Here is a 26,846-nt window from a genome sequence, read left to right on the forward strand (position 1 = left end):
TCCCCCATGGGGTGCTGAGAGCTAGTGAGTCCCTCACACCCCCAGGGCGCCAAAGCAAAAAGGCAAATCCAAGCTTTGCATCATGCGAGGGAGTTGTTTTCTTCGGTTTGTTTTTCTCTTCAAGAAAAACCAGGGGTTTTCAAGTCTGACTCAGGCATTGTGACCTCTGACATCACCATGGTGCTGTGCTGCTTCTGGTTTGCTCTGCAGGCAAAGGTTCTCGTCTCTGTTGGGTTGTTGTCAAAAATATGCTTTTATCTCACCACAAAAACACACTCAGTAAAAGTTATTAAGAAGCCTGGGTTAAAAAAAGAACTGATCTTGAAGTTTTTTTTGTTGGTTTGGGGATTTGTTGGTGGTGGTTTTTTTGCATTTATGTAGTTATTAGATTTTATCACCCCAAAAACCTTCTAACCTACAAAGCTGGTACAGTAACGGGTACATAGCAAAAAGCAGGCCCAAAGGGTAGGTTTTGAAAGGGATTTAGATGTTAAAATATGAACCAGGCACCTTGTGAGGTTGTTCAGAAATTATTCACCAGGTAAAGTGAACTCAGAGCCCAGGCGTCTGAGAGCTTCATGCACTCAAATCCCTTCCAAACCCCTCACCTACACACAGGACTGAGCTTGGCTTCCCAGAAAGAAAGAAGCCTCATGTGCAGTAGCTGAACTTTCAAAGAAGGAAAAAAGACTGACAGAGAAACAAACAAGGTTGTTTTGTTTTGTTTTTTTTTTAATGGTAAGAAATCACCTGTGTATAACCTGGACAAGTCTTGCCAAGTTGCTCTGCCTGGAGCCAAACGAGCTGCAGACACTGCTCACAAGAGAGGATTATGCTGGTGACAGAAAGAAATAAAACAGATTAAAGGAGCTTTTACAGGAATAAAATATCAAAGCAAATCCAAACCCTGGCACAAAGGGGCAGTTATGTGTGTCAGGGAAGCAGAGCCTGTTCAGAGCCTTGTGCTGCAGCAGAGAGCAGACAGCCTGACCCTGACCTTGGGAGGCTTGGGGAGAGCAGGTCCAGAGCCCCTGCTGGGGGAGCCCACTGGTTCATCCACACCTGTGTGGTGATAATCTGAGGGTGAGGAGGGTCCTGAGAAAGAGAGGTGTGGGTGGGCAGCACACAGGGAGCAGGGTCAGACCCTTGCTCTGCTCAGGCCTTTGCTGAGGTCCCTTCTCTATGCCAGGATGTGCTTTTCCATTTCCTACCAGCTCCAAGTGCAGCCTCTGTGCCTGCCCCGTCCCAAGGAGCCAGTGATGGTTTATTTCTCCTTGTCTTGCCCCAGGTTTTGCCCTGAACCTCCAGCCAGGCAGGCTTTGCTGTTCAGTTGGGGTTTTTTTAAAGCCATTTTTGATTTTTTTCCTCAATTTATCAAAAGCTACTCAGCCACCAATCCAAACCCCCACACCATCAAAACAGTGCTGTGGTGTCGTTGCTCCTGTTGACCTCCCTTCATCCCCTTAACTGAAAAGTGTTTTCGCAGCAGTCCCAAGTGCTGGAATACTGGCGAAAAACACCCCTCGTGGCCAACTGGAGATGGAATTGGGGCAGGTTAAGTGCTGGCAGAGGTGTGTGAGCTGCAGCAGGCACTGCCACCAGGAGTCCCCATCAACCTGCCCGAAGGACACACAGCCCTAGCCTTGGCTGTGAAGGTGAGCAGTGCTTTTCTCGTGCAGGATCCTCAGTGCCAGCCAGCAGCAGCAGCAGCAGTTTTGGCAGCTCATGCTCAGGGCTTGACAGAAATTACTGACTTCTGGAGTCCCAGGTGAAGCTTTACACGATGATTTACAACAAAATAAGAGGGTTTAACTCCCCTCGCCCTGAGAGCTGCTGGTTGTACCAGCTCAGAGTGAGATGCAGTTGTACCAATTCACAGTGTGAGGCATTTGTAGCAATTTGCCAGATCAGTGTGAGACGCTCACAGGTCACTCACCTGCAGCTTTGAGGCTCCTGGATATGAACTGCAGGTGCTGCACTGCAGAAGTGGGGGTTGATCATGCCAGGTACTCAGAGAGGCTGGAATTCCATGTGTTCTCCCTGCCAGGCACCCAGCAAGTTCCAGATTCATCCTGGACTGTTACAGCCCAGACTGTTTGTGCCTCCAAGGAGTTGCAGCACCGGCTCAAGACTTTGAACCCAGGGTTTGGGTCCCTGGGTTTGAATTCCCCTGTGAATACAGAGTGTTACTGACAGTGACTGGCAAACCTCTCCCAGCAGGACCTGGTGACCAAGTGGGATCAAGCACTCGAATCTGAAAGCCCAGATCCTGCTTCAGGTCTGTCTTGCTGTTTGTGCTCTCAGTTCCCTTCTTTCACTTTGACGTTTTTTTCCACAATCTTCGAGGGGTTTTTTGAAGTGGTTTCGCGCGTTTCACGCTGGTGTCTTATTTTGTTGTAAGTCATCACGTAAAGCTTCACTTGTCACTCCAGAACTCAGTAATTTCTGTCAACAACCACTTTGAATTTGCTTTTATCACCCAATTCTGTTAAAGAGTCAAGAAAAAGCCATTTTAGTTCTGGCACCAGTTTCAGAGTGGGGAAAGCCAAACCAGAAAGAATGACAGTAACAACAACAGAAACCAAGTGAAAAAATCACATTATCATGGGTTTATTACAACCTTTTTAACCCCAGGGATAAGAAATGGCAGATCTGTAACAGAGAAGGCTGGATGAGCTCTTGGAGCAAACACTGATGGGATTATTTCCAGTTTCTAGATCCAGTTTTCATCCAAAGGCAGCAGCAGATTGGTGTTAAACCTTCCACCTTTTGAACATGGGAACACAGCTCATAGGAGTGACATTTGCTGGATGGTCAGGGACACTTCAAGTCTCAATTATTTTTAAGGGTCATAATGCTTTATCTCTTTAATCAATATCCCTTTATCTCCCTAAACCATATCTTGTTATGTCTCTAAATGATTCATGGCTCACTACTGTTTGATATCCTGTGGGAATTGCCCAGCACTTTGCACAAACCATCTCTAGACACAGCTGGTGCTCATATGCCCCCCTGACATAGCTTCTGTAACATTCCAGGAGCTTTTCTTCCCATTTTCAATCTCCACTCCTTTCCCACCCATCATTTTGAGATGACCACTGCCTCCTTCATGTTCAGGCCAGAAAGGATCTGTTTGTTCATCACAGTCCCTCTGCATACAGCTTGGGCACTCTGGGCAGACAGGAGGGAGCAGATGCCATGGGAAACTGCCCAGCCCTGCCCTGAGGGACACAGGGACCAGCAGTGCACATGGTCAGTGGCTGGTCACCCCTCCCTGGGGCTGGAAAGCGGACTGTCACTGTCCCTGCCAGCCTGACCCCTCCCCACTGCTATCTCCAGATGTGTTTCCCCCCTCACATCTCAATTTCTGGTCTCCAGGATGAGGGAGCTGCTCTCATGGAATATAATCACAGAGTCATTTAGGCTGGAAAAGAGCTCCAAGGCCACCAAGTCCAGCCTGTGAGCCATCCCCACCTTCCCAACCAGACCAGAGCACTGAATGCCACATCCAGTCATTCCCTGAACACTTCCAGGGATGGGAACTCCAGCACCTCCCTGGGCAGCTCCTTCCAAGCCTGACCGCCCTGCCCACAAAGAAATTCTCATTGAGGTCCAACCGTTTGGTGCAGGGCAGATGCCAATTTGGCAAATCTTTTATTTTTCCTCAAAAAAAAGAACTGGAGAGCCAGGCCATCACCTAGGACATGATGTGGGCACAAAGCAGGTGAATTCCTCGTGACATTGGGTGTGCCATTCTCTGCTGTGGCTGACACCATGGGCAGCTGTGCATCCCAATCTGAGCCTGGTGCTGCACAGATTGCTTCCTCCCTCTGGGAGATAAGGATCTGTTAATAACCTGGTGGTGAGATCACAATCATGAGACATTTCTACACCTGCTCAAAGAACCCTGCTGGGTGAAGAATCCCAGCTTGGTGCCACTCTTAAGGTCAGGAATTTACTCATGATTTCACTTCTGCTATTTTATATTTGCCTGAGGAACAACAACGTCAGCACCCCCCTGGAACGACCCCGCTGACTTCCACCACAAACCCCCCTGGATGTCCCCAAAACGTCAGAGGAGGGGCAAGGCCAGAGCTGGGAGATCCCAGGCACCTCGGGTTGGCATTGCCAGGCAGAGGGAGCAGCAGGACAGACGTCACGGTCCCTCCCTGATGTCAGGGCAAGGATGTGACTGGGAAGTACAGCTGGGAAAGGGCCACCCTGAACTCACCAACACTTCTGTCTGGGCACCCCTGGCTTCCTCCAGCCACAGGGACAAACCTTCCCATGGCTCATGTCAGCCAAAGGGTGGAACAGGGGGACAGAGCTGGTGCTTCCATCTCAAATCAGCTGAAGCAAAACTGGTGGAAAATATGAAAAAGTTTTGAATCCAGGATGTAAGAACATCCTGTGTGTGCTTCTCTCAGGCTGAATTCCATCTCCTTAGGCAAAGCCCTGAGTTCTGATTTCCAAGGTCCCCCAACCTGCATGTGGTGCCTGGGAACACTCTCCTGGAGCTCTGGGGTGTTTCCCACCTCAGGATGTCTGTGAGACTGTGTTGAATTCCTGGATATCCCACAGGAATTCCAGTTTTACACATAGGCAAGGGATGGGAAACTCAGAGCTAACTTCCTTGTGATGTTCCATTGCTGAGTGAGCTGCAGTTTAATGTCAGGACAATTCAGGATTACACAGTTCAATTCAGTTCAACTCAATATTTCAGTTCAAGTGGAACCAATGAGAACTGAACCAAAATCTCTCTGAGCAATTGTGGAATTTATCAGGAGCTGCATTTTCTTTGAGAAGTTTATGGATGAAAGCTGCTACCCAGCTCCTGCTGCAGCCTGGGCAGCAGGTTTAAGTCACTGACATCACTCTCCTGAGTGCTGGAGGGGAGCAGAGGCACCCAGAGACTGGAATACCTGGTAATTTGATTCCTTTTATACAGTTAATTAACTTTGGAATAACAAATAGGTTCTAATAGCACAGTGCAATGGTTTTCATGGGCACAGCTCAGGCCTGGCACTGTCTGACTTTGGTCTGTCTGCTCACACAGGGTCACAGTTTTGTGAAAAGCAGCTCATGGGGCACCCAAGTTCAGGCAATGTGTCAAAGAGATGGAATCACTCAGGCAATAGGCTGCAAATATATCAAATCAAATTAAGCAAAGATTTAATAAATGTTCTGAGAACTCCTTGGGTATAAAATGTGACTGTACAAGAAGTTCGGTGTCATACACAGACAAATTGTTTATTTTAAATATTCCCATTTAAATATTCCTATATTAAATATTCTCATTCTTTTAAAGAAAAAACAGTTTGCTTGAATGGGTTCTAACACCACAGAATCTGGCATGTACCAAAACTTTGAAGCTGAATCTTGGGACCATGTGCAGAAACCAAGCTGCAAACCACCTGCCTCTCTCACCTTTGGCTTCAGGCAGCGTGGAGATGGGGATGGATCCACCAGAACTCTGCCTGCTGCCTCTCCCTGGAGCAGGGTGAGCACAGAGCACCCCGAGGGGCCCATGCACATCCCAGGCAGAGCTGTGACCTCGTGTGAAGCCTCTGTTACACCCCTGGATTCCGGGTATTCTGCTGGTACCCAAGGGAAGCCTTTCATCTCAGGTCCTCTTTGGAGGAAGTGGTTATGAGATAAAGCTCTCGAGGCAGGGTACCTGCCTGCATACCTGGTGAGCGAAGGCACACAGAGCAATAAATAGCTGCAGAGATGGGAGCAGCACCTGCTGCCTGAGATAAGTGCCGGGTGAGGTGCGGAGGAGTCGGTGCCGCGCTCCCAGAGAGCGCCGAGGAGAGGGAGGGTCACCGTGTGTGAGCAGAGGAAAACTGTCACAGCCCTCCTGCCCCCTAAAACCCCAAAATCCTCACCCTGAGTACCCCAGCAGACTGTTCCCTCAGCACCCCAGAATGGGCTCAAAGCCACACCAGCACTAGGAAAGGTTTGGAGTTGGGCTGGGACTATATAGAGGGAGGGTCTGAAACTGGATCTGAGTCTTCAAAAAGGACCTAAGACAACCCACATAACCCTCAAAACTACTCTCAGCTTCAGCTATATTTAATTTAGGCTGGGATTCCATCCTGTGGTGCCCTGTTTTTACACCTGGCTGCAGTAACAGCACTGACATAGCATAAGACAGAGAGGACAAGATGCCAAAGGCATCATTTCTAGAGGAGCCTGGCTCAGGAAAAAAGAGTTTGTGAGGAGCTGGAGACATTTCTGTCTGAGAAACAACCCCTCTATCTGCAGGGTCTGTGCCAGGACCAGAGCCCTGACACCCACCAAACAAAAGCCACTGGTTTGCTCTGGGGGAAGGCATGACACTGACAAAGTGCAGAGTCTTTTGGGGAAGACAAAAATACCCAAAAAAGGGGGGAAGTCACTGAGCTGCTGGCAGTGTAGGGAGGGAGAAGGACAATGAGCTATTGGTCATGGGCAGTCCTGTGCACTGAGATTTTCATCCTGAACAGCCTTCCCAAAACAGGTCTGGTAGGTGGGATGGGATGGGGTGGGGATGGGATGGGATGGGATGGGGTGGGATGGGATGGGATGGGATGGGATGGGATGGGATGGGATGGGATGGGATCCCCTGTTTCCTCCAGCGCTGAGGGCTCCACAGATGAAGCAGGATTTGCTGGAGTGGGGAGGTAAGGAAGAGCCTCGTTCCCCTGTTTCCTTCACCACAGACCATTCCTCATGTGTCAGTCTAAAAGCGGAGCCCGCTTCACTTCCCCAAGTGTCAGTGACAGCTCTGGGTGCGCAGAGCATGCCGAGGCAGCACCTGAGCACCTCCAGAGCTCAGCACAGCTCTGAACACACGAGGAGGAAGAGGAGGAGGAGGAGGAGGAGGAGGGTCCAGGGTCAGGGTGCCTGTGAGCTCCTCACAGGGTGCAGGAAGTATAAAAGCAGAGTTCCCCGAGGAGGGTCCCTGGCAGGAGCTGGGGAGGCAGTGCTGGAGTGTGTGATGCTCTCGTTACCTCTGTGACTGGATCCTGCTGGAACCACACCATGGATGGGGGTGAGTACCTGGGCTGCAGCCTTGGGCTGTGCCTTCAGCTTTGTTAATGATGCCCAGTCCCTGTCCTGTGACGCAGGACTAGAGCGCTTCTATTAGAGTATTTAAACAGTATAAAAGACTTTCACCTTCCTCATTTTTACTATTAAAAAAAAAAAAAAGGACAGTTCTATTTTAGAAGCTCAAAAGCCTCAAATGACTTCAGAAACAAACAGAAAAAAGGGATTGGGAGGCAATTTTAAGGGGCCTTATTGTTCCGAAGCAAACGGAATCTTGCATAATTCACACCTTTTCTTCTGTGTTCTTAATTTAAAAAAATAAAGAGAGATAGAGAGAGAATGCTCTCCCTGACAACATTTTAATCCAGTGAATCAATCAAGGAATTGGGAGGAAGAAGAGCTGAGTCTGTTCATTAGGTCCATCCAGTCTTTTGCAAGTTATTTCTATTTTAAAATATCTGCATGAGCGCTGGAGGCAGCAGGATGCATTGGAGATGCAGGAGGTCCTGGAGATGGTCAGGGGGATGGATGTAAGAAGTTCTGGGGAAGAAAGGAAGCTCTGGGGATGCTCCAGGGATGCAGTATGCTCCAGAGATGGGGATGCAGAGAAAAGAGGGAGCAGGTCCCACAGGACCCTCCAGGCAGGAGCAGGGAATGAGTGAGGGAGTTTTCTTTCTCCTCAGATCCTCTGGCAATCAATGGCTTAGGAAATTCCTGGATTTTGGAATGCTTGCATCCAAACAAACACCAGACAGGACCTGTTCACCACACATCATTCTTCTTGTTTAAACTTTTGGCCTCTGCATCATCCTGTGGGTGCTTTGTGGGCTGCTTGTTCCAAGGGGTTCAATGTCTGGGGGCAGCTCCTGGGAAAGGTTAATCAGGACAGGGAAAAGCAAGAGTCAGTGAGAACCTGACCAGATTATGATAATGTCCCTGTTTTGGGTTTTTTGTTCTACTATTGTATTTCAGAGGAATATTTCATTTTCCTGGAAGATGCACCACCGTGGTGCTTTCTTTAAAACACACCTGGCTCACTTCTGCAGGAAATTTTTGACTTGCTTCTTTCTGCTTATCTTGTCTTTTGATTCACAGTTTCCTGAAAGGAGTGGAGGTTCATAATTATTAACTTTCTTCTGTGATAAATCAGTGAGCACATGAAATAAGAGCATGACTGGGTTTCACTGGCTCCTCTCACTCCTGAGATGACAGTGTCTTTCCTCTGCCCGTTGTGAGGAGGGGAAGGGGGAGAACAGGCTGCTAACTGCCAATAGTCACTAGATCACTTAAGTATGATCAACTTTTCTCAGAAATATCTGGTTCTTGCCCCAAAAGCCTCCTGTACTGCTGGAGAAAGGGCACCAGAAGCTGGTACATGTATAACACACAGAGAGCAGGTTCATCACTGCCTACACGTGTGCTGAGGCCAGAACTTGTGCTTTGCAATTCCAGGTGGCCAAAAAACCTTCTTTCACCGCGAGGGTTTGGCCAGACCAGGCTTGCTCAGCTTTGCTAATGCTCCCTAGAGCATTCCCAGCTCCTGCTTTTCTCTCACGCATCTGATCCCTAAAGCATTCCCAGCTCCTGCTTTGCCCTCGTGCATCCCTCAGCTGTAGCAGCAGCCAGAGCCTCAGGAGCTGCCCTGCTCATTTGTGTGATCTGATTAATCACCCTCAGGGCTGTGTCTCTCTCCTCTTCCAGGCAGATGTCCTGACACCGAATATTTCTACTATCAGAGGCCTTTTTGGGTGCACCTGATGGGATTCAGCTCCTGCAGCTGCTCTTACCTTGCTCACATTTAGGAGCTGGTGCTGAGGGAGATCCAGATAAGCTGGGAGGGATCTGCCTGCCCAAATTCACCAACCCTTTGCCACAGCACAGCCTGAGCTGTGCCCCAGGTGCCCACCCCAGGCACCTGAACTGGGGATTAAAACCACCTGCTTCTTTCTCTTGGCTATTGAGGGAGCCAGAACAGCTCAGCAGCTGTCAAAGGATGAATTCCCCACCACCTTGGGCTTAGTCTGTGGAGGACAATTGTAAAATTCAGGGGCTCCCATCCCCTGTCATGAACATATCCCTTCTTTCCTTCATTTCCATAGAGCAATTCCCCTTTCCAACTGTTTCCAGGGCCTTCAGGACAAGAATGGTTTCAAAGCAGCACCTCCTTCCTTCACTCCCATGGAGTAATTCCCCTTTCCATCCATTTCCAGGTCCTTCAGAACAAGAATGGCCTCAAAGCAGCTGACACACAGGGGGCTGCCACGGGGCTGTAGGGCCAGGCTGACTCATTGGCTGTGGTGGGGTTTTGGTGTATTTTTATAAATGAAGTTTCTAGTTCAACTGGCTGCAGGGACTTTTGAGATGTTTGGGGGGTTTTTTTCCTCAATATTTTGAGGAACAAAACTTTAAGAAAATACCCACAGCAGCCAACTGCCAGGAGGCGTAAAAAGGAAAGAAAAAGTAAAGAAATGTACCTAAAATGCCTTATAAGCTGCAGAGCAAGACTCCTGTCATGATAATTGCTTCTGCCCACTGCCCCAGACCACAGGACAAGTTGGGGAGATGCAATTCCTGTCCAGTCTGACTGAAACCAGTGACACAAACGTGCTCAAACTGGCACAGAGGGAGCAGGAGGCAGCGGGGCCTCTGTGGCTCTGCTTTTGCAAATGTGTAATCTGAGGTGGGGGCACAGAAGAGGGGCAGAAAGAGCACAGGGCTTTCTTCGTATTGAAAAGTCATTTGACATTTAAGACAGTTGAAACAGCAACTGAAAAAGGGGGAGAAAAAAGAAACTTATGATGATCTTCAAAGGAATGATATCAGCTGAACTGTTTCAGGAGTTGGTTGAGTCACGTTCTCAGTCCTGTTTTTCTAGGCCTTCACAGGGTGATAAGAAAACAGAGCAGAGCAAAGGAGCCCTCACCAGGGCTGGGGCTGGCTCAGGTGAAGTCAGGGCTGGACCTGGAGCTTGCAAACCAAGCCACAGAGAGCTGGTGGAGTCTGGTTTATGTGGATGCTTTTCCTCCATGGAATGAGGGTGGTTCTTCTCTGCCTCTTATCCAGCAGGGGTAATTTCCTGGTGGGGCTGAGCTACCAGCACAGGAATTCATCACCCATCCACAGGCAGCCAGGAGCACCAGCTCCAGGAGTCCCAGGGAAACCAGGCTCTTCAGAAGGTGCAAGAGAAGGCTGAAGGCTGCTGTGGTGTTTGCAGAGTCAGGGACTCTGTATTCCAGGCAGGAAGGGCAGTTACAGCTTGCTTAAACCCACCTAGCGGGTCTCAGTCCTTGGGGCTTTTCGTGTATTTCCTGTATCTTATGCAAAAGCCAGGGCAGCAGTTAGAAGGGTGACAACCACAGCAGACACCAAACCTCGTCCTGCAGTCTGGGACTGATCAGAGGGAAAGGCACTGGCTGGACAGAGCAGCCAGAGCCTCCCTTCACCCTCAGTCCCTGCCTTGCACTCCCCCACTCCTGAGTCCCCTCAGGTTCCTCCTGAGGTCCCATGGGAGCCCCTCAGATACCCCCAGGAGGGTTTGGAGAAGGTGAGGGGAGGATGAACACAACCGAGCACACAGCTGCATGAGCATCAAAGATGAAAATAAGGGGGGAAGGTGAGGCAGAGCTTCCAGGAGGCCTCAGGGGAGGTGCTCACACAGGCCTGGGGATGAGCACCACGAGTTTTCCCACGTGGCTGAGGATCTCTCTGAGCCACACATCACCCTCAGGTATTAAAAACATCCCCACTCACAGGTAACTCTGTCTGATAATAGTGAAGCTGTTGCACGTGACTGAACACAAGGACTTGGTGCAGGAACCTGGCACAAAACTGAAACCAAGCAGAGCTGGGTCCATCAGACACTGAGCACAGGAATCAGCCACATTCATGAACAACCAGGCTGTGAGGAGCAAGGCAGAGTTCTAGGAGGAACAAGCCAAAGGTATCTCCTCGCTGAGCACCCCCAGAGCAGAAAACCCACAGGGAGTGAGGGGCTGCAGGGACCACCCAGTGCCTGGAGGGACATCCTGGGCCAAGGCACCCCTCAGGGAGGGACACATCTCCTCCTCACACCAGAGTGGAGCTCAGGGCTGTCTCACTGCCACCTTCCAGCTGAGCAACTTTCAGTGGCAGCTGCTTGAGGTGGATGCTGGTAGGAGCTGTAAAACCAGTGAGGAGAAAGCTTTCCCTGGCCCCTGCCCTGCTAACCACAGCAGGAAGAGCTGCTCGGCTGAGATTGCTCTCACCACCACCATACCTGGCTCTAAATTCAGTTTTTCCTCCCAGCTGTCAGCATCCTATATTTTCACATCCCAAGGCAGCAGAAGCCAACTCTTGACATTTAGAGACAAGCAATAAATTTCAGCCGGTTCCAGTTCTATCTGTCCCACGGGGAGCTGAGCTCTCCTCTCCACAGCCCAGGCACCACACGGGCACAGCTGGGCCGGATTTATGGCCCTCACAGCTGGGTATTTTCACATGGATTAAGCTGCACCCTCACTGCTCAGACACCAGGGAACAGGCTGCTGGCTGCCTGCAGGGAAAAATAATGGATAAAATCAAAATGGGTGCACTGTGCCCAAGTTTAGAGTCCTCAGCTCTCAGCTTTCATTGCATGGGGTCCTGGGCAGCCTGGTCTGGGTGAAGACATCCCTGCTCACTGCAGGGGGTTGGACTGAATGACCTTTAGAGACCCCTTCCAACCCAAAGTGCTCCATGGATCCATGAAGCCAGAGGGGCCAGACTCCTGAGACTCCACCATGCTCTGACAGTAATGCTCATGACCCTGGGTTATCTTGTTGGCATCTTCCCCAGGTTCTGGTTTCCTCAGTGGTGAGGGTTCTGCAGGGTTCACAGTGCCATGGACAGCATTACCCACTGCTTTTTCAAAGTAAGAACCATGTGGAAAGCCCCAGTCAGCCACTAACACAGCATCTCCTTCTTCCCTAGGCAAGCAGCTAAAGGTCACCCTTGTTTTCAGCCTGCTGCTCGTTTTTCAGGTAAGATGTTTTCAACAACATTGTTGAAATCCAGATGGTTTGTGTTGTGGGTAAAGGGAGATCTCAAAAACTCAGAGCAGCCACCCACAGTCCCAGAAATGTGTGGGGACACAGCTGCTCACCCCAGGATCCAGCTGTGGGAGGTGGGAGGTGAGAGCAGAGCCCAGCTACAGAAAAACAAATGAGCAGAGAAAAGTGATGGAACACACAGTGATTTTCAGATGGCCTGGGCTGTGTGAGTCCACTCTTAGCCCCAAAATGAGCATTACCAGGACAGACAGGAATGCACCACACTGATTGCAGGAAGCAGCCAGTTCCTGCTCCCTGCAAATTCCTGGTCAAGGTGCTGGGCTCTGACCAAACCCAGAGCTGGAGAGGGATGGACCCAAGGAGGAAGAGCTCAGCATCCTCCCCTGCCTGGTGCTCAGAGTGCCCTGGCCCATCAAGGAGAACCCCAAGCACAGATCTGTGCCACGACCTGCTCCCAAACCCAGGGGCTGGTCCTGGTGCCTGCAGTCCCTCGGCTGCAGTGGCCACCTCCCAGGCCATGGGGCAGAGCAGAGCAGCCCCTGCTTTTCCCTTTCACTGCTGGCAGCCTGGCAGGATGTGGTGAAAGCCAAACCTGCTGAGATGGAGAGCACCGAGATGCTCTCCGATAAAGGGTGGGGGTATCCAGAGGAAACCTTTCATGTCTGTGAGATGGGGAGAAGGTTCTGGAGACTAATAAGTCACAAAAGCAGGGCACAAATACCGCAGGCTCTGTCTGCCCCACAGGTTGGCAGTGTAGGAAGATGAAACAAGAACAATCAGAACTGAAATCGGGGGCCTGAATGAGATGCTGGCCCGACACGGAAGCAGCTTCCTGCTGCACTCACTGCATTTCCTCATGCTCTCACAGGCACCTCCGTTGATTTTTAATTTAGCTCAAGGATGTTTTATTTCTCACATTTCATCTGACAGCCGGCTGTGCACACCCAGCTGGAACACTCTGGAAAGCTGCCACACATCTGAGAGCTTGCAGAGGTTTCTTTGGCCGAGCACGAAACATTTCTGGTGGAATTCCCACTTGGAGCCCCCCAAAAAGCCCCAAACCTCACGTATTTATAGGAAACACTTTCAGCCACGAGGTTGTGTCAGCTCTGTTTGTGATGCTGGCACGAGACAGCACTTGGGAATTCCCTGGGACTTCTCTCCAGGCTCCTTTCCTTGCACAGCCACACAGGCAGCACAGCCCTTGTCCCAACACACTCTTCTTCTTTTTCCTGCTCTAGTTCTGTGCCGGGGACAATGTCACTGATTACTACGACTCCAACAGCACCATCGACTACAGCATGTTCGAGTCCCTGTGTGAGAAGGAGGAGGTCCGAAACTTCCGTGCTGCCTTCCTCCCGGCCATGTACAGCCTCATCTGCTTCATGGGGCTGCTGGGGAACGGGCTGGTCATGCTCACCTACATCTACTTCAAGAGGCTGAAGACCATGACAGACATCTACTTGCTGAACCTGGCTGCAGCAGACATCCTCTTCCTGCTGACCCTTCCCTTCTGGGCCACGAGTGCAGCCATGCACTGGTTCTTTGGGAGCATTGCCTGCAAAGCTGTCTACTGCATCTGCAAAATGAGTTTCTTCAGTGGGATGCTGCTGCTCCTGTCCATCAGCATCGACAGGTACTTTGCCATTGTCCAGGCAGCCTCAGCCCATCGCCTGCGGCCCCGGATGATCTTCATCAGCAAGGTGACCTGCATCATCATCTGGCTCCTGGCCTTCATCCTCTCCATCCCTGAGCTGGTTCACAGTGGTGTGAACAACTCAGAGAGCAATCCCCGTTGCTCCATCATTGCTGATGACTTGCAGACCTTCAACACTGGCATCAAAGTGTCCCAAATGGTGTTTGGCTTCTTAATTCCCCTCCTGGTCATGTCTTTCTGCTACCTCATCATCATCAAAACGTTGCTCCAGGCCCGCAACTTTGAGAAGAACAAAGCCATCAAGGTCATCATCGCCGTGGTCATCGTCTTTGTTGTCTTCCAGCTGCCCTACAACGGTGTCATGCTGGCCAAGACCATCTCAGCCTTCAACCAGACCAGCTCGTGTGAGGAGAGCAAGAAGCTGGATGTGGCAGATGATGTGACCTACACCCTGGCCTGCTTCCGATGCTGCCTCAACCCGTTCCTCTATGCCTTCATCGGCGTCAAATTCCGCACCGACCTCTTCAAGCTGCTGAAGGAGCTGGGCTGCCTGAGCCAGGAGCGCCTCTGGCAGCTCACCTCGTGCCGCGACAACAAGAGGAGCTCCTTCGCCATGGAGACAGAGACAACCACCACCTTCTCCCCGTGAGCCCAGCTCCAGGCACGCCTTGGTGGAGCTGAAATGGTTTTGGACATTTTCTGGACTCCTGGCAGAGCAAGACGTGCCGCACTGCAGAGAAGTGGAGGGGGAAATCCAGGAGCTTCCTCCTGTTTCAAGCAGCAAGGGCTGCTGGCCAATGTCCCATGGGTGGAGAGAATTTACAACAGAGCTGTCACTAACAGCAAAGCAAGGGAGAGGTGGTGAGTCTGCAATTCCTCCTGTCATTTCACCTTCAGCTTAGTCTTTCCCTGTCAAAATGAGAAACGCTCAAAATAGAACATTTACCCTAAAAGTGACAAGTACCAAGAGAAAACAGACGTTGGTGCAGCAGAACTGCCTGGGAGCATCACCCTCGCTCTGGATGTTGATTTTAATAAGACAACAGCTCTGCAACCCCACAGAAATGCCCTTGCACTGAGTCAGTCCGAGGCCAACCCACACCCGCAGCCTCGGGCTCGATCCAACCCCAGCTGGGGAGTATCTGAGCACACGACTGCTCTGCCTCCCCCCCATGAAATGTGAGACATGACCACAGCTAATGTAAAATCCATACAAACTCAAGCCATAATTTCAATTACTTTTTATAACATTTTAGCCAGTCGTAGCTCTGTCAGGAAAAGTACAAATTCTACTTTACTTCTGCCTGTATCCTGTTTCTGGGCTATCACCTGCTGACCTTGAGATAAATATGAATGTGGGTTTTCTCCTCCCTTCCCAGCCCTTCTAGCAGGACTTCAGCTGCCTTTGAAGTCAGATCTGTATTTCACTCATAAGCTACTGGGGCGTGTTTTGCATCGGTGCTGTCGGCACCAACAAAGACACGGCTCTCTGAGGTTTCATCTGAGCACTGTTCCACCTCTGCCAGGGCCACAAACAGCAGATTATTGTCATGGAAAATCAGACCTTGGAGGAGCCCAGGCTGTAATTCCAGTGGGTGCTTTCACAGGAAGAGAGAAGATTCCTGATGACAGATGAAGGCTCTGGGAACCGCTGCCGTGGGACAGCTGAACGTCAGCTGGGAGGAGCTGCTGCACAGCCTGTGCAGCTGTCCCTGCCCTTGTTCTGTGCTCCTGTCCCTGTCCTTGCCCTGTGCTCCTGTCCCTGCCCTTGTTCTGTGCTCCTGTCCCTGTCCTGTGCTCTGATCCCACAGCACCCAGCTCTCCCAGAGCCATCACCAGTGGAGAGAGGTATCAGCCTGGAGCTGCCAGGGGAGACATGTCCAAGTTCCCCTGAACACACAGAGCCATGAGCAGCAAAACACTCACCAAACAGACATTTATCCTGTTTTTCAACACATGGATCCACCAGGAGTGACACAGAGAACTCTCTGGTTCGTGGGTTGGAGAGCATTGCCTTAGAGAATTGAGGATTAAAGTTCCAAGACAGAATTCACTGGCTGGGTCTGAGAGAGCACCGGCTGCCACCAAATCTAAATAAACTCTCCATAAACCATTTACCTCTGGTGTGTGGGATTTTTGTCAAGGGCTGGGATTCGGGAAGAGAGGATTCTGCTTTGTGTTACCTCTCTGTGCTCAACTGTTGAACTCATTTTCATTTACAGTGCCCAGGTAACTGTACAAAGTGCTGCTTCTTTGTCACATGAAACAGGGGGTGACAACTGACACTGAACAGCTATTTGCCCTTGGTTCCTTCCTCATCCTTATTTGGCCAACTCACAGCTATCATGATCTTGGCCAGAGCCAGGGACACCCCCAGCACAAGGTATTTGCAGTTTTCCTCATCAGTAACAATATATTTTGTTAATGTATATTCAATATGTAAAGCTGCTTCACATAGACAAAGTTCAATGAATGTACCCCAAGAACACTCTGCTTCCATGGAACCTTTTCATGCAGAACCATTCACCTTATTCCAGCCAGGAAACTGCTCCACCAGCACATGGAGCTGTACTCGTGTCCTGTAGATAAAACCGATTCCCTTCCTGCAAATCAAGAAGTCTTGAGGTCCTTACAGACCAGATGAATTCCTACTAGGATCACACACAGCTTCAGAGGGACCCTCTGGGACAGCTGCAGCTGTGCCTCAGTGAGGCAGGGCTGATGTCAGAGTGCCTGGTTTTCCCTGGTTAAATTTAACAGACAGAACAAATTTGCATCTAATTTAGATGAGTCATGTTAACGTTGGCCTAAGATCCCAACCTGAAGTGTCTAAAAACTGACTGTATTGTGCTACTTGAGAAAAATAAATTATAACCATTTAAACAAAATACTTCTGGTTTTCCATTGCATTTTCTCCATCCTGATCCAGTCCTTGTCAATCCTTCTGTCCTCTCAGGAGCTGTTTGATCAGCTCAGCTTCATACCAGTGCTGCCCTGCAGGAACAAGAGCATGGAAAATAAACTAAATAGAACTATATTGGTTTACTTCATCTGCTGATGGATTATAAAAGAAACAAGTCAGCAGCACATTAAGGAGATTTTATTTTAACTATTAACCCACCTGTCTTGATGCTGCTCCACAGCTGGATGTACCTAATGGCCACTCACCAAACTTTAAGTGAAAATTCTTTGAGCTGTAGCATTTTATTGTTCACATTTGATTAAAATTCAGTAATAAACCACTATGCTACTGTGGGAATTGGTCACAGTAATTGAGTAATTGGGAGAGGCAGCAGCTCTGGGCACTATAACCCCCAGCCACATCCAGTAGGAACTGCAAGTAAAACAATGAACACAGCGCTCCTGCCTGGCCTCCCCAGTTAATTTGTGCCTCAAAGCACACAGGGGGGAGCGAGGGGGGACCCATATCCTTCACAAAAAGTGCCTTGTAATTGTAACCACGGAATCAAAGAGGAAGAAACCCAAAGCGCACGAGGAGACAGAAGCCTGACACCGAGTGCCAGAGCCAAGGCTCATTTCTGCTTTCACTGAGTGATGAAAGTCTCACGTTTTCCCCCAGAAGAGAAAGGACAAGGTGAGTTTCAGCATCTGGCCCAGAGACGCAAGAAGCATCTCAAGAGCAGCACAACACGGCTTAAGATGCAGAACCTCAAACCCAGGGATCCTTAAATAAACACTGGGTCTCACCACAGCGAGGTCCTCAGAGCCCCAAGAGCTCATTTGTGCACAAGCTTGAGCAGTTTTAGAGCAAGAACTGGGGATGTGCAGAGAGCCACAGCACTTTTAACCATTCCCCCTGCTCCTCTGAGGTGACTGTGAGCCAAATTCTTAATGTTCAGGAACTTTCTTGATTAAGAAGACAGACTCTACCTTAAAGCCCTAACTTAAACCAGTAAAATTTACCCACTGAGCAACCACACAAAATCCAACTTGGGTCACAAATACTGCAGCCAAGCCACACAGAACTTGCTAACAAAAAGAAGAGTGTATTGCTTGGATGGATTTAACCTATTTTAGTACCTTTCACCAGCAAGAGCTGCCTATTTCCTTCCACAGCTCCAAATCATCTTTAAAAAGCCAATAAAAAAACCTGGCTCTCATTAGAGAAGGGGAAAGTTCTCCAGGCAGGGCTGTGGTTTCTCATGTGCCACCTGGGCAGCTGCGTGAGGGAAGTCCTTGTCACATTAAAAAAGAATGAGCTGGAACCCAGTGAGGTAAACAAACCCTAAAAATAATGCCTGTGGGTGATGGGGAAGGGTGGGGGCACATTGCATCAGTCAGAATAGCTGAGAGAGGCCATGGCTTCCTCCTCACTGCTTCTTCTGTAGGGGAAAAAACCCATCTCAGGGGAGAACTTCTTGCATGGCCAACTGTCCTTGCTGGGAGAGCTGCCTGGCCTGGGGCCACCACCCCCAGGGGCACTGTGGGGTTTTATCCATCCCTGGACACCTGTAAGAGGGATCTGGGGAAACTGAGACACCTGAGACGTCATCTGCCCTTTGCTGGTGTCATCACAAGCAGCTTCATGACCTCAAAACAAGTGAATCAAAAATTCTGATGAGGATTTTTATGGATTAGAAGGTGGCAGGATCAGCTCAGAGCCAACTGTTGGCACCAAGAAGGGGACAAGATGCAGTTGAGAAATAAGGAAAAATAACCAGATGAGCAGCAATGACAGCAGCACAATCCACTGCTAGTGGGGGTTGTGTCCCCAGCCCTCCTCCTCACAGAGCCCAGCCCATCCTGCTCCTTCCCCAAGCCCTAAAACCAGGCAGAATATCCCTGGCTCTGTGCTCATCCCACATGTGGGAGCCCTCACAGCCTCTGGCTGAAATGAGCACAATTTCACACGTTCAGATTGAGCAGAAATCGGCAGCTTTCAAGTCCAGCTGTGGCAGCCACCGACCTGCCCAAAATGAAAGTTATTTTTTTCACTTTCACTAAGACCCCAGCTCTGTAGAGCTGAGTATTGATATTAAACCAGCAGAGACTCAGGTGTTGATGTTCAATCACCACCTGTCACTGCCCCAGCTTGTTGTACAAACCTCATTCAGGTCTGAACACATAAGGAACCTTCTGGCTCCACGTGCAGGGCAGCTGCAGAGCCAGCCCAGGCATTTGTCACTGCTGAGCCCCTCAAGCTCCTCATGTGCAGGAACTGAAACTTCCTTTCCTGCTGCTTTGTTTTTAATTCAATTGTCTTTAAAAAAAAATAAAAATAACAAGCTACTTTCCTTTCTGTGGTGCTGAGTGCTGGCACAAAAATTACTGTCAAGTGATCAGGGGCTTTATTGGGAAATTGCTGTGACTGAAGGACAACACTAATGCCCAGAATCATCCTGCAGGACAAGATAAGGCCAAGTAATTTCCAGTGAAAGAGACAAAAAGGCCTTCCAGGATTTGGAGTCTGTGTGTGCTGCTCTGTACCAAAATCAGAACTTCTCCCAGCAGCTGCAGTTCCTGGATCCTGCAGGTTTTACCCACGGCTTTGTCTGCTCACCAGGGAATGTCCCACCTGCACGTGAAGATCAGTGAGCACACATATGTGTCCCAGCAAACCTGCCTTCAGCAGAATCCAACCCCACTGGGGCTGCACAGAGAGAAACTCCTGTTTTCAGGGCAGAGTTGACTGATTCCCTGGGAGATAACGTGCTTCTTCTACGTTTTGGCCACACCAAGCAGCGAGAGAGCTTCAACTCCCGTGCCAGGGCGGGGAGTGGGAGAGGAGAAAAACAAAGCCCTTTATGGATGACTAACCCAGGCTCAGCTCCTGGGCTGTGTTGCATGAGCCTCTTTGAAGAGTTTCACCTTTTTGCAGCTCCTGGTTCTACCTCGCCAGGGGGACACAGGTGGGGACAAAGCTCCTGCGCGAACGTCACCCCCGGACTCTGTGCAGAGGGGGAGCACAGCAGAGCTGGACGTGGCTTCCACCAGGCTCTGGAGGCTTGCAGCAGACCTGGAAAGGCACCAGATCTGTACAAGACTCATCCAGCTGTGCTGGCAGCAGCTCCTGGCAGGCCCCCACACCCTCCCCTCACGTGCCAGCTCAGCCCCAGCAGCCGGAGGCGTGAGGTTGTTTTGGAGCTGCAGAGAGCAACCGACAGAAAAGGTCTCCCCAACACCACAAACAAGCCCTGAAAAGCTGCCAGAGCCTCCTGCCTACTCCACTGGGCTGCCTGCTCCAGGCACTGCCCAGGCTGTGGCTGCTGGAGCAGGGAAGGTCATCATGGAATCAGGGAATGGTTTGGGTTGGAGGGACTCAGGATGGGGGAGTGATGCCTTGAGAGGGCTGGCCTAGAACAGAGACTGGACAGAGGTAAAGAATAAAGCAGGGATTTATTAAAGGCCTCAATGGATCCTCCTCGGCCAGCACAAGAGCCCAGCCAGGGCTACACCCCAAGTGAACCCAAAATGGTCACAAAATGAACCCAAAATGAACCAAAATGGTCACAAAATGCCCCACTGGTCACGGGGTCTCTCACCTTTAGAAGTTCTGCTCCATTTGCAGATTGCAGTTCATTGTCCAATTCCAGCTCCAGCCCATGCAGTCCCATCCTTCTTGTTTTTCTCTCTCCAGCCCACGGTGTTTGTGCTCTTGGGCTGAGATTTGGGTCATTTGTCCTTGGTGCCCAGCTGGAGCAGGAATTGTTTTGTCTCCCTGCTCTGTGCACAGAGCTCACCATCCCCCAATATGAAGCCCAGACCCACCCACTAAAGCAGCACAGAATGTGAACAATATAAAAGCCAAAACCTGAGGCATCAGGAGCAGCCCCACAGCTGTGCCACAGGTCCTGTCCCAGCTGTGCCAGGGCACGGAGGTGATGCTCTAGTGAGACATCAGCTCTGCTCCTCCCAGGGGTCTTCTGGAACATGTTCCACCCCACCAAGGACCTGCTCCTGAGCTCCAGCCGGGAAATGAGCCCCCTCTATAATCACCAGTGCAGAAGGGGCCTTCCCTCACAGGGAATTTCCTCCTGCAGCCATGGAGGAGGTCATGAAACACACCATGAGATGGAGCTCCAGTGGCAAGATGGAAACACTTCCTTCTCCTCCCTGACATCTGAAACAAAAAGTAAATAGAGATTATGGGATGAGCCCAGCACAGAAAGAACCTCCCAAAGCACTGCTGACCTCCCCAGGGCCTGAGTGACAACCTCAGGACAGCCCAGACAGGCTGTGAGTGACCCAGAGCACATCCAGATGAGTCTGTGGTCACCATCCCCCTTTGGCTGCAGCAGAGACACAAAGCTGGGACAGGGGACAGCAGGGACATGGTCTCCTCCATGTCCTTTCCTCAGAGCCCCTCTCCTCTTGCCTTGGGCCAGGAATTCCCTGCTCCGGGCAGAGGGCTCCCAGCCAAACCCCTGAACTCCCCACAGGCACCAGGAGCGACCTCTCCTTGAGAGCTGCTGACACCGTGTGGGAAGGGCTGGGAAGTGATCCACACACACCTCCTGTCCTCCGGGAAAAACCCGGGAAAAACTCAGGAAAACTTGCCCAGAAGTAAAGGTGTGGGTTCAGATTGTATCACTGATATCACATGGAATCCCTGTGGGCAATCAGGCTAAAAAACGGAGTTGCTCTACTTTGGTTTCATCTATTGGAAGTGATTTTAAATGCCTTTGATTCACTTGACTTTTCCCCCTGGATCAGCCCATGCCTCTTCCATGTGACTTCAATAATCTCAGTGCTGAACTCCATCCTGTTTCCTACATCCTCCCAAAAAATCACATCTCCCACAGATCCCCTTCCTCTGGCTTTGTACCCAAATTTCCTAGAGAGCTCTGAAAAGCACAAATGGCCTTTTGCAGCCACCTCCTACCACATGGGCCCCTGTGGGGAAACTCCAGTGCAGCTGCTCTGGAGAAATCCCAGCCTGGAAAACGGGATTTGTCAGGCAGCAGAAGATGCTTCTTTTCTCAAGCAAGCTTTACAAACACCACCCTCCTCCCCACGAGGCCTCCTTGTGCTTTTCAATCTCTCACCACACCAGAACTGGTGGCATCAGCTCCTGAATTTGAAGATGAACTGAGAAAAACGCTAAAACACTGTCGCTTCAGCCATCAGTGACTCGAAGCCTTCTCACCTTTATGCAGGTGACAATGAACGTTGCAGAGGTGTGAATTTTGCACCGAGGTGAAGCTACAGCTGGCAGAGGTTGGGACAGAAATTGACGGTAAATGGTCCCTGTGCCGGGAGGTTCTGACACCCCAAAACCCCACAGTGCAAAGAAATTGTTCTGGAGTAATTCCTGTGTAAAAGATAAAGATTTTGAGTTATTTGAGAGCATCTGAAGGGGTCTGTGAGGGAAGGGAAAGGAGGAAAGGAAAGAAAGGAAAGGAAAGGAAAGGAAAGGAAAGGAAAGGAAAGGAAAGGAAAGGAAAGGAAAGGAAAGGAAAGGAAAGGAAAGGAAAGGAAAGGAAAGGAAAGGAAAGGAAAGGAAAGGAAAGGAAAGGAAAGGAAAGGAAAGGAAAGGAAAGGAAAGGAAAGGAAAGGAAAGGAAAGGAAAGGAAAGGAAAGGAAAGGAAAGGAAAGGAAAGGAAAGGAAAGGAAAGGAAGAACAGCTGAGGGCACTGGGCTCTTCAACATCCTCTGGGTGGGCAGCTCTGATCTCTGCTCTGGTGACCAGAGGGAACAGCTGGAGCTGTGCCAGGGAGGTTTAGGTTGGATTTTGGGAAAGGTTCTTATCCCAGAGGGTGCTCAGACACTGAACACACTCCCGAGGGAATGGTCACAGCCCCAAGGCTGACACAGCTCCAGGAGTGTTTGGAAAATGCTCTCAGCACAGGGTGGGATTGTTGGGGTGCCTGTGCAGGGACAAGATCTGGAGTGGATGATTCTTGAGGGTCCCTTCCAACTCAGGATATTCCCTGATTCTTCATCAGCAAAGATTCACACGAAAATTAACAGCTTTTAATGCAGAAACACGCTGATTTCAGGCTGCTCAAATGTCTCAGACGCTCTCCCAGCCCCTCTGTGCCTCTCCTGTATGTGTGAGGAACAACTGAGCCCCCCATTTCCCCCTAAACCCACTCCCTGCAAACTGAAACCTCCCCGGCCCCACGCACATTTATCCACCCGCGTTTTGCCTTTTCCCCCTTGTTTCCATAGAAAAAAAAAAAAAAAAGAAAAAAAAAAATGAAAAATTTGCATATGTGATATATAATACCTAAAAAAGCCATAGAAAAAAACTGCATGTTCTGAGAGCTACTGCACAATTCACTGTTATTTAGCTCCCAGGTTCTAATTAACTAATCAAAGTCTTTCAAGCCGATCAAGCCAATCAGGGAAGGACCTCAGTAAGAAACTTCCAGAAATAGTTATAATGCCAGATGTAGAGTTAGGAGACCCTTTATCAAGTAAGGGGGACTTGATGAAGTGAGTACATAGGCTGGTGAAGATCTCACGGTGGTTGTGAGGGCTCACGTAGGTTTATTTCTCCGCATTCATTGGTAACACTTTTTTTATCTGACTTGAAACCAGTACTAGGGTTTCCTTTCTATGTCAGAAAACAGATATTAAGGTAAAATTATAAAAATTGGGCAAGTGTTACTGTGATTTTGTTTCAATTGCTCTATGCATAATTACCTTTTCTCTGAGTAAGTGATAAACATGCATAGTAAAGTTAAAGCATTCAAAAATACTTTTAAACCTCTATGTATGAAAGGTTGTCCTAAGAGACCTGAGGGAGAACTCACTTTTCTTTTACTAGAAAACAATTCTGTATTCCTAAGGATGTTAGTTGAAAGATAATTGCTAATTATTAATAGTATAACTTTGAAATAGGAAAATAGAGAATCAAGTATGTAAATAGCTGATATTGTCACCTTAGCCATTGCGACAATTTTACTATGAAATTCATAAATACTGGACTAACTTCTATAGATAACTAAGCAGAAATTTCTCAGCTGATCAGTGCATTGTTTTCAATTTACAGCAGTTATACTTGGCATCTCTATTTCTGAACTGTAAATAAGCAAGGTATTTGGGCAGATCATATTTTCAGTTGCCTCCTGACTATAGATCCAGAGCTCCTTTCCTTTTTCTAGAACTCTGATTTTCAGACAAGTATCTATAAAGCCCAACAAAATCCAAAGACTTTGAGGGAGCCCTGGACTCTCTAAGTCACTTAACCAGGAGAGGATGGTACTGGGCTGTGCTCTGGTTGACCTAAAATTATTAACAAATGGATAAATTATACTGAGCCACCACATCCCCCAGACCCACTGGAGACCCCCCGGGCCAGTTCAGCCACCGGACCCACCAGGAGACCCAGACCCACCGGAGACCCCCCCGAGCCCCCAGCAGATCCATCCCTGGCACAGGTGCCCAGAGCACCCACCCCTGGAAGAGCCCAAGGCCAGGTTGGCCAGGCCTTGGAGCACCCTGGGGTGGTGGAAGGTGTCCCTGCCCATGGACAGGATGGGTGTGGAGGTTCCTTGCAGCCCAGACTGTTCCATGAGTCTGTAATTTTATGGTTGTCACTGCGGGAGCTGCAGCAGGATGCAGGAGCTGCAGATGACCCAAGGATCAAGCCTCAATGAACCTTGTGTGTTTTTTCTGCCCTGTATCATGTCCCAGGAAAGTTTCTGAATCTGTCTCAGAGCTGTGTCACTCTGGGGCAAGGGGAGCAGTTGGTGCCCTTCAGTGTTTCCATTAAGGGTCTAAAAGCTCAGTTTGGTGCTCAGGTGTGCTCGTGCCTCCCAAGCAGACGCTGTTCCCACTTCCCTTCTCATCACTGCCACAGGGAGCAGGTGATGCCCAGGAAATCCACACAAAATATTCCTGGCTGCAGCTGGCAGCTTCTCCCTGCACAGCCTCACACCAGGTAAACCCTGGGGTCCCTGTCAGTGCCACCCAGCACAATTCCCATTCCTCCGAACCTTGAACAACACAGTGGCAAAGCCAGGCAGGAGAACCACACTTTTCATCCCTCTGCTGCCTCCTGTGGGTCTCAGGGCCCTTTGTAGGTGGGCACCAAGCTGCCAGTGTGTGTCACAGAGGGAGAGAAGCCAGCCCAAGGTGATGCTCGGGCTGTGAGCAGAGCTGGGCAGCTGCTCCCAATGTCATGAGCTCGTTCCCAGTCCCGTTTTGCTGGCACTGGAATTCGCAGGGCTGGAGGGAGCAGCACTGCAGCACTCGGGGATGGAAATGAGGCGATAAATAGAGCATGACCCGCCCGCCGAGCACGGGAAGGGCATTGCAGGGAGAAACTCAACGAGCTGATCCTTTCCCCGTGCCCGTGACACCGCGGGTGATCCCCGGGGAGAGCCAGAGGGAGCACGAGCACGCAGGAAAGCAGCAAAAACCAGAGGCAAACGCATCTTGTTCTTGTAAATTCTTTTTTGGTTTGTTCCGTTTTCCCACAGTTTTAGTCTTGAGAAAAGTCCTGGAAATTCCTGATGGCAAAATAAAAAGGAAAGAGGCCAGTGTGTCACTCCTGGATGTGGAAATGGGATGCTGCTGAGGCAGAGCATCCCCAAAATCCTCTGCAGCAGTGGCACCAGCCTCAGATTCACAGGGAGCACAAGTGCTAACTCACAAACACGCAGGAAAGCAGCAAAACCAGGGGCAAACGCGTCTTGTTCCTGTAAATTATTTTTTGGTTTGTTCCGTTTTCCCACAGTTTTTGCCTTGAGAAAAGTCCTGGAAATTCCTGATGGCAAAATAAAAAGGAAAGAGGTTGGTGTGTCACTCCTGGCGCTCGGTGAGGTTCATCCCTGTGCTCAGGATTCAGCCTCGGCAGGATTTCCTTCACCTGAGAGCTACGCAGGGGAGGATGCCGGTGTTACCAGGTGGAAATGGGATGCTGCTGAGGCACAAGTGCTAACTCACAAACACGCAGGAAAGCAGCAAAACCAGAGGCAAACGCGTCTTGTTCCTGTAAATTATTTTTGGTTTGTTCCGTTTTCCCACAGTTTTTGTCTTGAGAAAAGTCCTGAAAATTCCTGATGGCAAAATAAAAAGGAAAGAGGTTGGTGTGTCACTCCTGGCACTGGGTGAGGTTCATCCCTGTGCTCAGGATTCAGCCTCGGCAGGATTTCCTTCACCTGAGAGCTACGCAGGGGAGGATGCCGGTGTTACCAGGTGGAAATGGGATGCTGCTGAGGCACAGCGTGAGATCCCCAAAATCCCCTGCAGCAGGGGCATCAGCCTCGGATTTCCCAACCCACCTGCCTCCGTGGTTTGCCTGGAGCTGCCAATCTTCCTCTGTCGGAGCTGTAACCCCGAGGGATGTGCGAGAGCGACAGCCAGAGCATCCGTGGAAGTGCGAGTGAGCTGCTCGCTGCTTTTCTCGCTCCAGGACAGCTGGGCCGCCCCCGGGAGGATCCTCACAGCTCCATTAGAGTCCATTAGCAGCTTCCTCTCCTCTGCCTGGCACCGAGTGTGCTCCTGTGAAAGTTGGAGCATCCTGGTGCTGCCGGGGGCTGCTGGAGCCCCGCGGCCCCGGCTCGGGGCAGGAAGGAACCGCGGGGAAGGAATTCCTCTCCTTCCTTTTCCTGCAGCCTCGGACAATAGCAGGGCAAAGGCTGGAAAGAGATGAAGCAATGGGTTCCTCAAAGCAACGTTTTGATAAAGAGGCTCCTCTTTTTTTTTGTCCCGTGGAGGGGTTTCAGGGTGCTGGTTGTTGGCTGTGAGCTGTCCCTGCTATCAGGTTATATGGGGTTGTTTATTATTATTATTATGATGACGATGATGATGATGATGATGATGATGATTATTATTATTATTATTATTGCACATGCACGTTTCCATCTCACAATGGCCCACTGAAATCTGTACCAGCTTTGAGGGACTGAGGATCAGACACTCTCCCAGCAGCTGTTCCCACATTTTCCCATGCCATGGCCTTACCATCCCAGTCAGAGCCCTTTGCATCCCTGGGCAAAGGCTGCAAAGGAAGAATTCAGGACCGTGTGGGACAGGAATGGATGGACTCCTGGGGAAGAGCTTTGGCCAGGACAAAGCTGCCTCTCCACAGGGCCTTGCCTGGAGGCTGGGGGGGATCCAGGTGCCCTTCCCAGCCTGCAGCAGCCGGGCCAGGGCGGGGAGGGCGGGAGGAGCCCTTGGCCCCGCTGTGCCCGCACTGCGGCTGGGGACCACCCCCC

At 50.2% G+C, this 26,846-nt stretch overlaps 1 protein-coding gene across 1 annotated transcript; it reads left to right on the forward strand.

The window, feature by feature from the left end:
* Positions 1–7,026: 7,026 nt before the first annotated feature.
* On the forward strand, positions 7,027–14,365 carry CCR7 (C-C motif chemokine receptor 7). Its single transcript, XM_005430667.1, has 3 exons — positions 7,027–7,036; positions 11,980–12,029; positions 13,301–14,365. Exons 1-3 carry the CDS (start codon positions 7,027–7,029, stop codon positions 14,363–14,365), a joined length of 1,125 nt encoding a protein of 374 aa, XP_005430724.1.
* Positions 14,366–26,846: the final 12,481 nt, after the last annotated feature.

The sequence above is a fragment of the Geospiza fortis genome, unplaced genomic scaffold (assembly GCF_000277835.1).
Source record: "Geospiza fortis unplaced genomic scaffold, GeoFor_1.0 scaffold1683, whole genome shotgun sequence".
NCBI lineage: Eukaryota > Metazoa > Chordata > Aves > Passeriformes > Thraupidae > Geospiza > Geospiza fortis.

Excerpts from the sequence above, each read along its gene's own strand:
- CCR7 (XM_005430667.1), top strand. Across the intron at positions 12,030-13,300 it reads GCCTGCTGCTCGTTTTTCAG|TTCTGTGCCGGGGACAATGT; the intron begins GTAAGATGTTTT and ends TTCCTGCTCTAG.